General features: G+C 40.5%; 1 protein-coding gene across 3 annotated transcripts in view; it reads right to left on the bottom strand.

Moving 5' to 3' along the window:
• Positions 1-15,430, bottom strand: part of CFDP1 (craniofacial development protein 1) — a 129,347-nt gene extending 113,917 nt beyond the window's left edge. For 2 of the 3 annotated variants that reach the window (XM_041771821.1, XM_041771820.1), the window contains exons 1-4: positions 15,212-15,430; positions 7,223-7,340; positions 5,513-5,732; positions 5,082-5,209 (exon numbers count right to left, since the gene is read on the bottom strand). In XM_041771821.1, coding sequence (XP_041627755.1) covers positions 5,082-5,209; positions 5,513-5,732; positions 7,223-7,340; positions 15,212-15,275 — 530 coding nt within the window. In that variant the 5' untranslated portion in view covers positions 15,276-15,430. The remainder of the gene's footprint in view (positions 1-5,081; positions 5,210-5,512; positions 5,733-7,222; positions 7,341-15,211) is intronic. The other variant, XM_041771819.1, reaches the window with a different exon arrangement.
• Positions 15,431-15,855: the final 425 nt, after the last annotated feature.

Genomic DNA, 15,855 nt, shown 5'->3' with positions numbered 1-15,855 from the left:
TTGTATCAAAACTCAAAACTGTGATAAAATCTAAGCATTTATCTTTATAAATTATTTTTACAATCATTTTCACTGATAACCTAGTGTGACTTTTTAAATTTATAGCTTAAACTTAAGAAAGTATGGGCAGCCCGGGTGGCTCAGCGGTTTAGCACTGCCTTCAGCCCAGGGCCTGATCCTGGACACCCAGGATCGAGTCCCAGGTCGGGCTCCCTGCCTGAAGCCTGCTTTTCCCTCTGCCTGTGTCTCTGCCTCTCTCTCTTTCTCTCTCTGTGTCTCTCATGAATAAATAAAATCTTTAAAAAGAAAAATAGAAAGTAAAATTGGAGTGGTTGAGTCTCTTCCTTTGGTTCAGGTCGTGATCCTGGGGTCCTGGGATCAAGTTCTGCATCAGGATCCAGGGAGGGAGCCTGCTCCTCCCTCTGCCTATATCTCTGTCTCTCTCTCTGTCTCTCATGAATGAATAAATAAAATCTTAAAAAGAAAAAAAAAGAAGAGTAAAATTGGTATATTTTTCTTAATCCTAATTTACTGATGGCCAAACAAACCTCACTATATTTCTGTAAAGAAAACATACCTTTTTCTGAATGTGACAGTAGTAGTAAACCACACGATGATAATGGAAGTGATTCCAAAGAAACAAAGGCCAACTGAGGTCAAACTGCTTTGACTACATGAGCCCTCACACAGAATTTGGTTGTTGATCATGCAGTGCTAAAATCCTAGTGAGTTCTTTACAAGTGTTTTGGCTAATGAAGCAATGAATTCATCAAAACCTCATTGGCATTTACATACAAAACATAAAGAAATTCAAAATCAAAAGAATTGATAGAAAGCATACTGAGGGGATCCCTGGGTGGCGCAGCGGTTTGGCGCCTGCCTTTGGCCCAGGGCGCAATCCTGGAGACCCGGGATCGAATCCCACATCGGGCTCCCAGTGCATGGAGCCTGCTTCTCCCTCTGCCTGTGTCTCTGCCCCTCTCTCTCTCTCTCTCTCTCTCTCTCTCTCTGTGACTGTCATAAATAAATAAAAATTAAAAAAAAAAAAGCATACTGATCTAAAAAGTCAAATAGAAAGAGATGCAAAATTCCATACGTTAATGTTAATGCACTGCAGTCTTCCGAGAAAGAAGTGCTTTAGGTTGCTAACTAATTAAAAAGAATAAACCACTGCCAAGACATTAGAAAAAGACTGTATGGGGTAGCCCAGGTGGCTCAGCAGGTTAGCGCCGCCTTCAGCCCAGGGCCTGATCCTGGGGACCCGGGATCGAGTCCCACGTCAGGCTCCCTGCACGGAGCCTGCTTCTCCCTCTGCCTGTGTCTCTGCCTCTCTTTCTCTCTGTGTCTCTCATGAATAAATAAATAAAATCTTAAAAAAAAAGAAAGAAAAGAAAAGAAAAGAAAAGAAAAGAAAAGAAAAGAAAAGAAAAGAAAAGAAAAGAAAAGAAAAAGACTGTATCAAAGATGTCTGCTTGGAAAGCTTGGTGAATCCCTGACGAAGGTGATTCAAGTGTAATGTTCCAGTGATGCCACAGCTTGAAGTCCTCAGAATCTGGCTTCTCATAGGGAGAACGATAATCAAGTTAGCAAAATGTTTTATCAATGCAATTTGAAGAATGCTAGGTTACTACTAACATTAAAATTACCATGCTATGTATGTGATTTAAACATGACCGTGATATAAAGGAGTCTGTGATCAGTTTCTGGCTGACAACATAACTGGCACTAATCGTAAAATAAAACTAGAATCACATTGTCAACAAATGTGATGTGAGGTTTAAGTGTATGGAAGAGTATGCTCTGATGGCACAGCTGCAAGACAGGAAAACATTAGATTAAGGAGCTTGTGATAGAACATAAAATTAACATACTGCTTCCTTCATTGAGAAAATTCTTGCTACCAAAACAAACAACCCCACTGTTCTTAGTACAGTAGTAAAAATTTGAAATTATGTAAGACTGATGCATTACATTTTTCATGATTGTCTTTATATGTGATAAGCTGAAAGCTGACCATAAATGTGCACATATGCAAGGGAAAAATGCTGTTGAGAACAATGAGCTTTAGAATAAACTAAGTGCCTTTAAAAGAAAAAAAAAACAGTTGATCTCCAATTCTAAAGGTCTTAATTAGACAGTAAAACTTGGCTTATTTGGGGATCCCTGTGTGGCTCAGCTGTTTAGCGCCTGCCTTCGGCCCAGGACGTGATCCTGGAGTCCCGGGATCGAGTCCCACATCAGGCTCCCTGCACAAAACCTGCTTCTCCCTCTGCCTGTGTCTCTGCTTCTCTCTCTCTCTCTCTCTCTCTCTTTCTCAGAATAAATAAATAAATAAAATCTTAAAAAAAAAAAAAACAAAACCTGGCTTATTTGTTTGATCTTAGGTATTTTTAATAATCTTCTATGCCCTAAAAAAAAAAAAATGGGGGATCCCTGGGTGGCTCAGCAGTTTAGCATCTGCCTTTGGCCCAGGGCGCGATCCTGGATCCCGGGATCAAGTCCTGCATCAGGCTTCCGGCATGGAGCCTGCTTCTCCCTCCTCCTGTGTCTCTGCCTCTCTCTCTCTCTCTCTCTCTCTCTCTCTATCATAAATAAATAAATAAATCCAAAAAATAATAATAATAATCTTCTATGCCAGAAAATGATTCAACATGATTTTCAGTAGCAAATAAATTATAAGAGTAAAAATGAAAGCTAGAATCCTAGAGGAAAAGTTTCTACAAATTAACATGTTTCACTGAATGTTTTGAATTTCATTTTCTATCCTTTTTTTTTTTCCCAGAGTCATAAGCAGACTCCCTGCAGGGAGCCCGATGTGGAACTTGATCCCTTCTTCTTCAGGACCAAGACCTGAGCCAAAGGCAGATGCTCAACCACTAAGCTACGCAGGTGCCTCTTCCATCCATTTTCTATTCTATCAGAAGAATATTCACACACAGGACACTCATGCATGCAGAATTCCTTGTTTCCACTGAAATATAACTTAATTATAATTTGATAGGATAAATTGCTGGAAATGGCTACTGATGAAACATTGAAGATGAACTTTGAAAATACGGTATCACTGGCTTCACTTTATATAAAAGTAAAAATAAAAATCTTGAACTTACTGAATAGCTTTAAAATCTATACTTCCATCCTCAGGAAAATACCTCTGTGAGATGACTTTCTTTATGATGAATGTTATAAAAGAAAGAAAAGAAAGAAAGAAAAGAAAGAAGAGAAAGAAAGAAAGAAAGAAAGAAAGAGAAAGAAAGAAAAAGGAAGGAAGGAAGGAAGGAAGGAAGGAAGGAAGGAAGGAAGGAGAAAGAAAGAAAGAAAGAAAGAAAGAAAGAAAGAAAGAAAGAAAGAAAGAAAGAAAGAAAGAAAGAAAAAGAAAGAGAAAGGAAGAAAGAAAGAAAGAAAGAAAGAAAGAAAGAAAGAAAACCAACACAGAAATAATTTACATAGACCTCATCCTCCAGTAGAGCCGTCATGTATCCCAGAGACCCAATAAATTAATAAGAAGTGAGCTATTTTGTCACATTAAAAACTAAAAATACACACAGCATTTATTCAAAGTGTGCACCTAGATGCTAAGTACTTAGAACTAATATTTTACTCTTATTTTTTGTTTCAATTATAGAATAAAGGTATAATTTTAAGTGATTTTCTGTACTAATTATTTATATTCACACTTTATTAAACAGCATGTACAGCTATATAAATCTTCCTATTTCTATGTGATATTCATTTTGACTATATTTGTTGAAATATCAGTTTATGTCTGCTGAATCTCACTGTTAAAAATTTAGGCTTGTATTTTCTACATCTTTTACATTTATTTTCCTAGCAATTCCTTTTCATTGTGTTTTACAAAAGTAGGGGCCTGCAATAAGGTTGAAAATTTGTAATCAACATCCTTCACCACAGAGGTAGGTAATAATCTGCATTAATATGAAATTTACTAGATGTAACCATTACATTGTATCATGATAAGAATGCCCTTGTTCTTAGGAAAACACTGAAATATTTAATAGTGAAGTATCATGATGTCTACAAGCAATTCTCATATGGTTCAGGCAAGAGAAAAAGAAATACAGATCTAGATGGTGGAAAGAGAGGCAAAAAACATTAATCACCAGTGAATGTGTATAACAGGTATATGTAATAGTTCGTTGTAATATCAACTATGGCAACATTTCTGGGTGAAATCTTTCAGAAGAAAAGGTTGAGGAGAAAAAAAAAAAAAGTTTTGTTCCATACCCTTTATAAAACTAATACCAAATTCTTTTTACTCCAACATCTATTTTTATTAGATGAAATAAATGAAATTGGAAACCAGATATTATTTCTAAAAATATAAATTTGAGGGCAAAATACATTTTCAGAGCATACAGGTCCACTTAATTACTGCCAAGTAAAATAAATGTGGCCACCTATAAAATTATCGACTGGTACTTTATCTGTTCCCTTTTAGCTCTAAACTATAGGTCTGCTGTTTTCACATAATAAAATCTAAATAAGGGGGAGAGGAAATTCTAGGCATGTGGCTCTTACCTAGAAGAGCCAGGAGGTTATTAAGTCTCTACTGTTGTTGTTGTTGTTGTTTTAATAACAAACCTATGAATCAATTTTAAAAATTATACTAAGATCATAAAATAATATTGGAACCAAATTTCTCTCATAGTACTTTAAATTTTTAACTGATTTCAGGGGCCTCAGTGGGGCTTAGACTTCAGTTAAGGAAAGTGACAGAGGGAGAAATGACTCAAAGTCACAAAGCATGACAAGTGGAACCGAATACTTCACTCTTACATTTTCTTGTTTGTATTCAGCCAAATAGTTCCTAATACCCACAACTACATCACTGTATATGTATACTGCACTGCTGAAGCAAGCACTACATCACTGTATATGAAAGGACCTTTCCTCCCATGTTCCCTGATAATTCATGGAGCCATCGTTTCCCTGGAGTAATAGAGAACTCTTCCAAAATATTATATGATGATAGGGTGTAATGAGGAGAGATGTCCAACACCATTCAGAATGATGCTCATTTTTAAAAGAACTAGTTTTCAAATCTGTGAAGGCCACCTTACCTGACTTCTTCACCAGCAAAATCAAACACCTTGGTGATTTTAACTTTTTCAGTCTCTTTCGGTTTCTCAAGCTCTTCTGCTCTGACCAACAATTTACTCGAACTTGTCTCTTCAGGCTTCTCTCCTCTCTATGAAATGGTAAGAAATGCAATCAGTTTCACATTAGGATGAAACTAAAAGAACCATCCTAACATGCTGTTTAGGGCTGTTCTTAAATGTTTCATCTCTACACAATTAAAGAAAGACCCATCAGAAATTTATTCCCTACCATAGGGAATGCTTTGCTTTTCACTTGATAGAATTATTGTTAAAAGGCATCTAGTCTGATTTCTGCTGTAAGCATCAAATCTCATTATGGAAATAAAAAAATCTACCTGGGGAACTTGGGGTATTTCTGGGAAAGCCTATATTTCATTTGGCTATCGACTTACTTTAACCTGTGTATTTGGGGGCACTTTTGGTTTTGGTCCAACATCATTGAGGAAGCTGGCCCACAGTTCATCCTCCTTCTTCTTCCTTGCATCCTCTGACCCAATGCCTTTTTCCTGCTCTGCAGCTGCATCTTCCTCCTCACTGCTATTGCCCTCTGATTCTTCATTGGCATCCTCCTCTTCCTCTTCTTCTAATGAGAAGCCACCTTGTTTTCTCTTCCTAATCACCAACAGTCACAAGAAAAAGGAGAGACAAGACAGATAGTGCAAAATGATTTCTGCTATCCCTTCCTCAATTCCAAACATAATGTTGCAAACCTGAGAAAATCTTAAAATCTGGAACTACTGATTAACACCCACACTAGGGGGGGAAGGGGGGAGGTTAAGCTGAGATTTTGTGAAAGAAAAGAAGAACTGAGCTCTTACAGTTAGCAATTTCCCCAAAAACTTAGAATCAAAATATAGTGTTCTACTCCTAAATCAGGACCAGCTATTTTCACCAAGAAAACACCCAAAATCACCTCACTGAATCAATCTGAATACAATCCAGAAAGTGTATTCCAAGAATATACACTCCAATTGGAAAACATGTTCTATTGAGGAGAGCCTCAAATTCATTTGCACTGTTTTTTCCTAGCGTTCTTGGGGGTGGGGGGATGGACATCGGTTTCTCCCCACTTTCTTAAAATATGAAAGCTGGAATACAGAAAAATTCAAGCACAAAAGAACTGGGCCCAAGACCTAAAAGAGTAAATTGTTTCTTAGTCTATTCTGACTTCAAGTGAATCATCTAATACCTAAAATTCTTTTTTTTTCTCATTTTTATAAACTATAATCTGCTTTTTTGCTTCAATGCCCAAAAAGACAGAAACACCAATGAAAGAGAGGTAAAAGATGTCAATGGAAGCATTTCTTATTTGAGCTAAATAACCTGTTAGAATTTTCATAATTGGGGCAGAGGGAGTGTAATTCAATACCAGGCCCATGGAAGGTAATTCACTAGTATTTATGAAAAAAAATTTTTTTTACTGCATATAACTCTGGATCAAAAAATTCTACTTCTATAAATCTGATTTACAGAAATACCTGTACTTGTATACAAAGACATAACAAAGAATACTCACTGAAATCTTGTTGGTTATAGTAAAGGCAGGTATAATCTAAATGTCCCTTAATAAGGGAATACTTGAATAATGCAAGGTGTAGCCATATAATGTAACATTATGCAGTCACTGAAAAGAATAAAGTATAGCTAAATGTACTCCCATGGTACACATCTCTAAGATGAGAAACAGTGAACATGAGAAACTATAAGCAGAGTATGTCACACTTTGTTTTGGCGGTGGGGGGGGGGGTGTCTTTTGTTTTTTTTAAAGAGTAGGAAATATACACCTACATACACAAACTATCTCTGACAACATAGTTCTTCTCAGAGCAACAAGTGATACTGAGGGTACACATTTTTGTAGTAACTGAGTTTTTAATTCTTAACGAGTGTACATGGTGTCTATTAAAAATAACTTTTTTAATTAAAGCTCAAAAACTTTTAAAGCTCACCTAAGACCTAGAATTTAATCCTAAAGTCACAAATGTTTCCCTTGAAAAGACAAAGGTAAGAAACCCTGGGAGGGAGAACTCCTGAAACCAATCCCAGCCATCTGGATACTGTGACAGTAGCCCGACTTCTAAGGACCTTGAGGGCAGCATCACCTGGCCGGAATGCTCTGAGCCTTTCTTTTTTTCCCTTTGGCTTTCTGTGTCTGCTCTTCACCATCCACTTCATCTTCCTTCACTAATTCATTTACATCATCTTCACTATACTCTCCACCTGAAATCACATAATAGAGTGGTCAGACATACAGGAATAAAGATTTTCACATCAAGACAAGACATTTTCATTAAAAATAAAGTCCAGGGATCCCTGGGTGGCACAGCGGTTTGGCGCCTGCCTTTGGCCCAGGGCACGATCCTGGAGACCCGGGATCGAATCCCACATCAGGCTCCCGGTGCATGGAGCCTGCTTCTCCCTCCGCCTGTGTCTCTGCCTCTCTCTCTCTCTGTGACTATCATAAATAAAAAAAAAAAATTTTTTTTAAATAAAATAAATAAAGTCCAGTACTCTCCTCTATTCTTTATCTAACTAAAATATCATTTCCTTAGGAAAGACTTCCTGTTCCTGAAGACTAAGCTAAATTACCCTATTCCAGGCTTCCATGACAGTCCATATTTCCCTCGATAAGTGTATCCACTTATATTTAATGTTTGCAATTTCTTCTACGCTCTGCATATCTTGAGGACATGGATCTTGTTTGTTAAGTATGTGCTGAATGAATAAATGAGTAGAAATTCCAATTCTACTACTAAACTGTTCCAAGAAGAAATTGATGTTCCTACCATACCTTGGATATCTTTCGAAAGTAATCAAAAGAAACCTTGACAAAAAAGAGGTCTAAGGACTTCCAGTTAGACACAGCAGAAAGATCAAACATGTCTAGTTCCCATCTTCAGACACTAACATTCAGGGGTCCCCAATAAGAGGGTGTTACTTGGATGCCCAGGATAACCATAGTCTGTGGGTATCAGTCAATAAATGCTGTCCACATGGAGATTCAGCCAGCTTTTTTTTGTTTTTTGTTTTTAACTTCATGTAAACTTTTACTTGGAAGTAGGGACACCTGGGTGGCTCAGTGGTTGAGCATCTGCCTTCAGTCCAGGGCTTGATCCTGGGGACCCCGGATCAAGTCCTACATCAGGCTCCCTGCATGGAGCCTGCTTCTCTGTGTGTGTCTCTGCCTCTCTCTGTGTGTGTCTCTCACGCATAAATAAATAAAATCTTAAAAAAAAAAAACCCTTTTACTTGAAGTATAACACACACACTGAAGAACACACAAGTCTACTCTATAGCTTGATGATATTACAAAGTGAACATACTTGTATAACCAGGCCCAGCTCAAGAACCAGAACACAAACCAGCATCCCAGAAGGTTCCTCATGCCTGTTCCAGGCATTAGCCACCACCCCATTCTAAGAGCCATCCTGACTCCTAATACCAAAGATTAAGTTTGCCTTTTTTTTTAAGGTTTTATTTATTTTTTCATGAGAGGCAGAGACATAGGCAAAGGGAGACTCAGGCTCTTCACAGGGAGCCTGATGCAGGACTCCATCCCGGAACCCCAGGATCACGCCCTGAGCGAAAGACAGACGCTTAACCACTGAGCCACCAAGGCATCCCATGTTTGCCTTCTTTTTTTTTTTATTATTATTATTTATTTATGATAGTCACAGAGAGAGAGAGAGGCAGAGACACAGGCAGAGGGAGAAGCAGGCTCCATGCACCGGGAGCCCAATGTGGGATTCGATCCCGGGTCTCCAGGATCGCGCCCTGGGCCAAAGGCACGCGCCGAACCGCTGCGCCACCCAGGGATCCCCTGTTTGCCTTCTTTTTACCCTTAAACAGACGCCTACAATATGCACTCTCAAGCATCTGGCTTTCACTCAATATACTATGTGTTGGTCACCCGTACTGTTCACTGTAGCTCTAATTTATTCACTGTCATTCCAAAATAGTATTTCACTGCACAACTGCACCACAATGTACTTATCCATTCTTGGGCTGACATTTAGGTTGTTTCCAATTTGGGGCTGTTACAAACAGTAATGTTTTGAATATTCTGGTACATCCAAACAGCTTCTACGTATTTCACTCATAATGAACCAAGAACCACCAAACACTTGAGGAAAGCCTCCAATATGAAAGGTAAGACTGATGGGACGCCTGGGTGGCTCAGCGGTTAAGTGTCTGCCTTTGGCTCAGGGTGTGATCCTGGCGTCCCAGGATCAAGTCCCACATCGGGCTCCCTACATGGAGCCTGCTTTTCCCTCTACCTATGTCTCTGCTTCTCTCTCTGTGTGTGTCTCTCATGAATAAATAAAATCTTAAAAAAAAAAAAAAAGGTAAGACTAAAACAAGAAAGGAATTCAGAGGAAATTAAAACACACACTTCTTTATAGTTAATAGCCTCAAAGAGGTATGAGAAAGTATGGCATTCATGAAATAGTGACTTAAACATTTTTCAAAAAACTTTTAAAAAATGTTTTAAACTCTTGAAAACTACAAATATAATGGCAGAGATTTTAAAAAGAACAAAGCTGATGAGGAGCCATTCATGTGAAAATCTGCAGAATACACATTTGAGACTGAATACCACAGACCAATCGATAAGTTAAAATGTTTCCTGAACACAGGACTGAGTTCCAGACTAAGATGGCAGTCTAAATGCACAAATGTCATTTTGCTTCCTCTGAAACTCCAGTAAAATCATTTCAGCAAAAAGAGTTTTAAAAAACACAAACTACAAGCTAAGTATGTATGTAGCTGCAATGTTATTTTTTGTATTTGTAAAGTATAAACAAAATACTAATGAGAATACGTAGGGCAGCCCCAGTGGCTCAGTGGTTTAGCGCCTGCCTTCAGCCCAGGGAGTGATCCTGGAGACCCGGGATGGAGTCCCACGTCAGGCTCCCTGCAAAGAGCCTACTTGTGTATCTGCCTCTCTCTCTCTCTCTCTCTCTCTCATGAATAAATAAATAAAATCTTAAAAAAAAAAAAAGTACCTATAAGGGTAAGGGTAGAACAGAGTGGGAGAATTCTCTGTGATTAACTTTCTGAAGAATTTTGAAAATCTCTTAAATGAAGAACAATTTGAACTAACAAATACTTGTTTGAATAAATAACTGCATACCCAAGCATTAACATAACTGACAGGATTTATTCCAAGGACTTCAGAAACACAGTATTTTGACTGTTGCACCTTTAGCAAGACCCATTGTAAAAAAAAAAAAAAAAAGAAAGAAAAGAAAAGAAAAGAAAGAAAGAAAGAAAGAAAGAAAGAAAGAAAAAAGCCCTTATTCCATGTGGTAACATCAACATTGGTATTTTGAAACTACTTCCTTCATAATAGGCTAAAGCAAGTAATTATGTTAAACATTAGGGATCCAGATCTTCAGAGGAATGACACAGGATTATAAAGTCAAAGAAATCAAATGAAAATTCAAATGTTAAAATTGAATCAAAAATATCAATATGAGGGGCACCTGGCTGGCTCAGTAGGTAGATGATGCAACTCTTGTTCTAGGGGTTATAAGCCGAAATCCTACAACAGGTGTAAAGATTACTAAAAAATAAAATCTTTTTTAAAAAACCATCAATATGTACTCTATAAAATAAATATTTTCTAGTTCTGTTCACTGAAATGGCACAGAAACAATGTCACTCTGGTAGCAATGAGCATCTCTTCAGAGTCCAGATTATATTACTTTATACGATTCATCATAAAAAGGGATCCTTGAAAAAAAAAAAAAAACATCTAATTTCAGGTCTGAGGGAGGGAAAGAACAAAGTAAAACTGGGACATCTTGCTGTGCAGAAAGCAAGGAAATTATTTAAGAATAATGGGTCGCATTAAAAGGATTTAAGATCCAGCTTGAAAGAACTCCTAGTGGCCAAATATGATGACTTGAGCACTAAAAGGAATACCTGCTAGTGGACTAAAACATATTGAATCAATAAATCCATAAGCCCTTTATGATGTTTTAAAAAAAGACAAAAGATAATTTATACTACTTAAAGCTACTATTAAAATTATTCTCTATTTTGAAAGTTAATAATTAAAGAAAATGAATCAAACATTTATCCTGTCCCAACTGATGAGGGAAAGCAATACTTTAGGGAATAATATCAACTAATAATTGTAGAAGAACCACAAAATTAGAAAAATATCACTTCTCACACTGTAATGATACTAATTTAAGCAGGGATTATCAAGTAATGTTTTCAAAAAATGAAGTGTTATATTATTACACAGAATACTTCAGTTCCAAGGGAAGAAACAATTACACAACACAGGGCTCAGATTCTCATCCCCTGAATCCAATAGTTGCAACTATGGGAACCAACCAAGGATTGTAGGTCTTTTGACATTATGCATTATGAAACACACAGTCATCTATAATGCATTCTAACCAAAAATATTTCATTTGAACCCATCAAGTATTTTTTTTTAAGATTTTATTTATTAGAGAGGGAGAGCACAAGAGGGAGAAAAGAAGAAGCCTATTCCCCACTGAGCAGAGAGCCCAACATGGGGCTCAATCTGGGATGGTGACCTGAGCTGAAGGCAGATGCTGAACAGACTGAAAGCCACCCAGGCGCCCCCCCATCAAGCATCTAGATAGAACTTCCAGGAATTTCAGAACTTCAGAATTCCAGAGAATTCAAAGAACAAAGGAACAACCTAAAATACCAGGAGGGGGTGACCAGACAAATCCAGAAGGTAAGACATTCTGCAGGACATAATGCCTGATCTCTTAGGCAAATCAATGTCATTACAGAACATGCCAGATTAAAACAAATTTAAAGGATGGGACAACCACACAATATGAGTAGTCCTGAACCTAACTGTGATTTGGATAAACAAGCTACAGTCTATTCTGAGTCCAGTGGGAATATCTTAATAAGGTCTGTATATAAGATGAATCAAAAGTTTACTGAAATGAACAGGGAGAGACTGTTCACTGAAAAGAGCAGGTTACAAGATAACATGAAAAAGTATGATTTCAAGTTGGGGTTAAAACACAAGTGTTGGGGCAGCCCCGGTGGTGCACCAGTTTAGTGCCACCTGCAGCCTGGGGTGTGATCCTGGAGACCCGGGATCGAGTCCCATGTCAGGCTTCCTGCATGGGGCCTGCTTCTCCCTCTGCCTGTGTCTCTGCCTCTCTGTCTATGATAAATAAATAAATAAATCTTTAAAAAAATTTTCTCAACAAATAGTAGCAAACAAAATTCAACAACATATAAAAAGACTGATTGATTGATTTAGGAGAGAGAGTAGAGAGAGCTCATGGGAGAGCAGTAGAAAGAGCAGAGGAGGGAGAGGGAGGGGGAAAGAATCTCAAGCAGATTCCATGCTGAGTGTGGAGCCCAATGCGGGGCTGGATCTTAGATCATGCATGACCTGAGCCAAAATCAAGAGTCAGACACTTAACAGACTGAACAACCCAAGAGCCCCAGCAATGTATAAAAAGAATAATACACTATGACCAAGGGAGTTTTATCCCAGAAATAAAAGGCTATTCAAAATTTAAAAATCACCTGCCAGAACACTGTGGGTGATTAATTGCCTTGAGTTGGAAAATGGTTTGCACTTACAACTGTAAATTTATTCATCCTTTTATGTAAGGTTTTTGCACACAATTCTCAATTCTTTAAGAGATGACAAGAAATTCTACTGTCATGTGAGAACATTAGGCCCCAGCAATGTGTCGTGTGAAGAAAATAAAGTGCTGCAGTGTAAAAAAAAAAAAAATTTTTTTTTAAATCAGTAACTGTAATTCACCATATTAACAGGAAGAAAATCAACCACACAGAATCCTATGGAGGAAAAGCATCTGACAAAATTGTCCTCTCAGCAAATCATGAGTAGAGGGAAGTTCTTTAACCTGATAAAATGCATCGGTGAAGAGCAGTATATGCAGACTGTCAGGGTTCAAATCCCAGTTCAGCTACTCTGTAGCTGAATGACTTTGATCAATTTGCTTAAATTCTCTGTGCCTCATTTTCTTCATCTGTAAAATGAGGAGAATAGCACATACTCTGTAGCAGAGTATTGCTAATAATGTATTATTCAATGTAAAGGACTTAAAACGTGCAGACTCAAAAGGCATCTGTATAGCTAACATACTAACTCGTGAAACACTGATAATTCCCTCTTAAAATTGAGAACAAGGCAAGTCCATCCACTCTCACTATTCCTATTTGACATCATGCTGGAAGTCTTTTTTTTAAAAATTTTTTAAAATTTATTTATGATAGTCACACACACACCAGAGAGAGGCAGAGACATAGGCAGAGGGAGAAGCAGGCTCCATGCACCGGGAGCCCCACGTGGGACTCGATCTCGGTCTCGAGGATCGCGCCCTGGGCCAAAGGCAGGCGCTAAACCGCTGCGCCACCCAGGGATCCCATCTTTTTTTTTTTTTTTTTTTTTTAATTTATTCATGAGAGACACAGAAAGAGCCAGAGAGAGAGGCAGAGACACAGGCAGAGGGAGAAGCAGGCTCCACGCAGGGAGCCCGATGTTGGACTCGATCCATGGACTGCAGGATCACGCCCTGAGCCAAAGGCGCGCTAAACCGCTGAGCCATCCAGGAATCCCCATGGAAGTCTTATTAAAAGCTGTAAAGCAAGGCACCCCGGGTGGCTCAGCGGTTTAGCGCCGCCTGCAGCCCAGGCCGTGATCCTGGAGATCCGGGATTGAGTCCCGCACTGGGCTCCCAGCATGGAGTCTGCTTCTCTCTCTGCCTCTCTGTCGTGAATAAAAAAAAAAAAAAAAAAAAAAAAAAAAAAGCAGTAAAGCAAGCAAAAGAAACAAGAAGCATACCTATTGGAAAAGAAGAAATAAAACTGTTTCTATTCAAACATCATGGTCTATGTTTTATTTGGGGGAGGGTGGCCTTGCAACCGTTAATTTTGGTGACTGTCATGCAACTCTTAAGCATCTATCAAAACACAGACCAGTACACTGAGATGGGGGAGGGGCAGAGAGACTCTTAAGCAGGTTCCACCCCTAGCACTGGAGCCCAACCCTGGCTCAATTTCACGACCCTGGGACCAGGACCCGAGCCAAAATCAAGAGTCCCACGTTAAAGGAACTGAGCCCCCAGGCACCCCTATCTTTAAGTATGAGTACTCACAACTTTTATTAAAATGAAAACTAGTTTTCATAGAACCACTCTGGCCATTACCGTAAGACCAACGTTGGTGGACGAGGACGGAAACGGAGTCAGGCAAACCAGTTGGGAAGCTACGGCTAATCCTAGGAAAGAATGGCGGTCCAGGGACAGGGAGATGGGCGGGGAGGCGGTCAGAAACCAGCTTCCCACATAGACACCACAGAACTTACTACCTGAACCAAAAGACAGAAGCAAGCAAGGATGAGTGACTCCTGGGGTTTCTGTTTTTCACCAGCACGTGTGTGTGGATGGCTACTTTAGATGAGACGGGAAGTCTGGGGAAAGCAATAGAGCAGAAGGGGTAGGTCTGAGTGACAAGATTTATTTTGACAAGATTTAGTCTGAGAAACCTATACCACCAAAAAGCGAGAGGAAGAGGGGCCTGGGGGAAAAAAAAAAAAAAGAGGAATAGGTATGCACCGCAGAGACAAAATGCCTCATCGGGTGAACTTTCTAATAACCAGACCCCACGCGACGGCATAAAGCAGACAGGCTGATCCTGGACGTGGTGCTAGCAAGTCCCTCGGGACGCAAGGAGGGTCTGACGACAACCTACACGGCTCACGCCGCGTCCCATTAGACGTGAACACTGGTGCGGCCGCCCGGGCGCCTGCGCCGACCGACCCAGCCAGCGCCCCCGGGGCAGGCCAGCGTCCACGTGCGGGTTCCCGCGCTCCGAGGGGGGCGGCGGCCCGAGACAGGCCGCGGGCGTCGGCTGCGCGAGCCTCCCCCGCGCGCGCGTCTCGGCCCGGGGCGGTCGCGCGGACGGGAAGGCGGCGGAGGAAGCGGGGTTCGCGCGGCGGGGCCGCCGGAGACCGCGCCGCCGAGCCACGCACGCCGGGCCCAGAGCGCCTCACGTGAAGCGGGGGGCGGGGCAAGCCTTCCCTCGTCTCCGGCCGAATCGCTCACCCGACGGCACGTAGTCTTCGTCCTCCTCCGAGGTGGAGAAGTCTTCAGAGTCGAATTCCTCCATGTCGCTGCCGCGCGGGGCGGGCGGAACCACACGACCTCAGCAGCTGCCCCAAACGGCAAAGCTCTAGGGAGAGACCATAAGCTGCAGCGGGGGTGGCGGCGGCGGCGGCGGCTGGGGCGGGCCCCCCCCACCCCGCGACGTGTGCGCACGCGCAGAGAGTGTTACGTAGTCCAAACGCGACACTTCCAGGCCAACGCCTCGTGCCCCTGACGGGACTGTAGTGCTTGACTAGAGTCCAGGCTCCGCGCTGAAGCGGTGCATGCCGGAACTTGTAGTCTTTGGCACTGTCGGGTCTCTTTGCTTTAATAAATGTGCTTAAACAGAATTACGTGTCCGTGGGGATATTGCTGACCTTCGTTACTCATGGGTTGGTATTTTCTAGTTCGCTTACTTGCTTACACTGACTGTAACCCCGAAAATCAATATTCGCGGTGCTTTCTGAGGTTATTCGCGGACATGCGCAGAGGGTGAAACTCGAGTCCAGCAGCGGTGCGGTAAACCAGCTGAGATTGAACAAGGCAGGCGCAGTGGGCTCTCTTGCTTCCGCTCTCTGGGTGTAAAGGATTGTCTTTTTCTCTGT

The sequence above is a fragment of the Vulpes lagopus genome, chromosome 10 (genome assembly GCF_018345385.1).
Source record: "Vulpes lagopus strain Blue_001 chromosome 10, ASM1834538v1, whole genome shotgun sequence".
Taxonomy (NCBI): domain Eukaryota; kingdom Metazoa; phylum Chordata; class Mammalia; order Carnivora; family Canidae; genus Vulpes; species Vulpes lagopus.
This window is presented reverse-complemented; position numbering and strand designations above follow the sequence as displayed.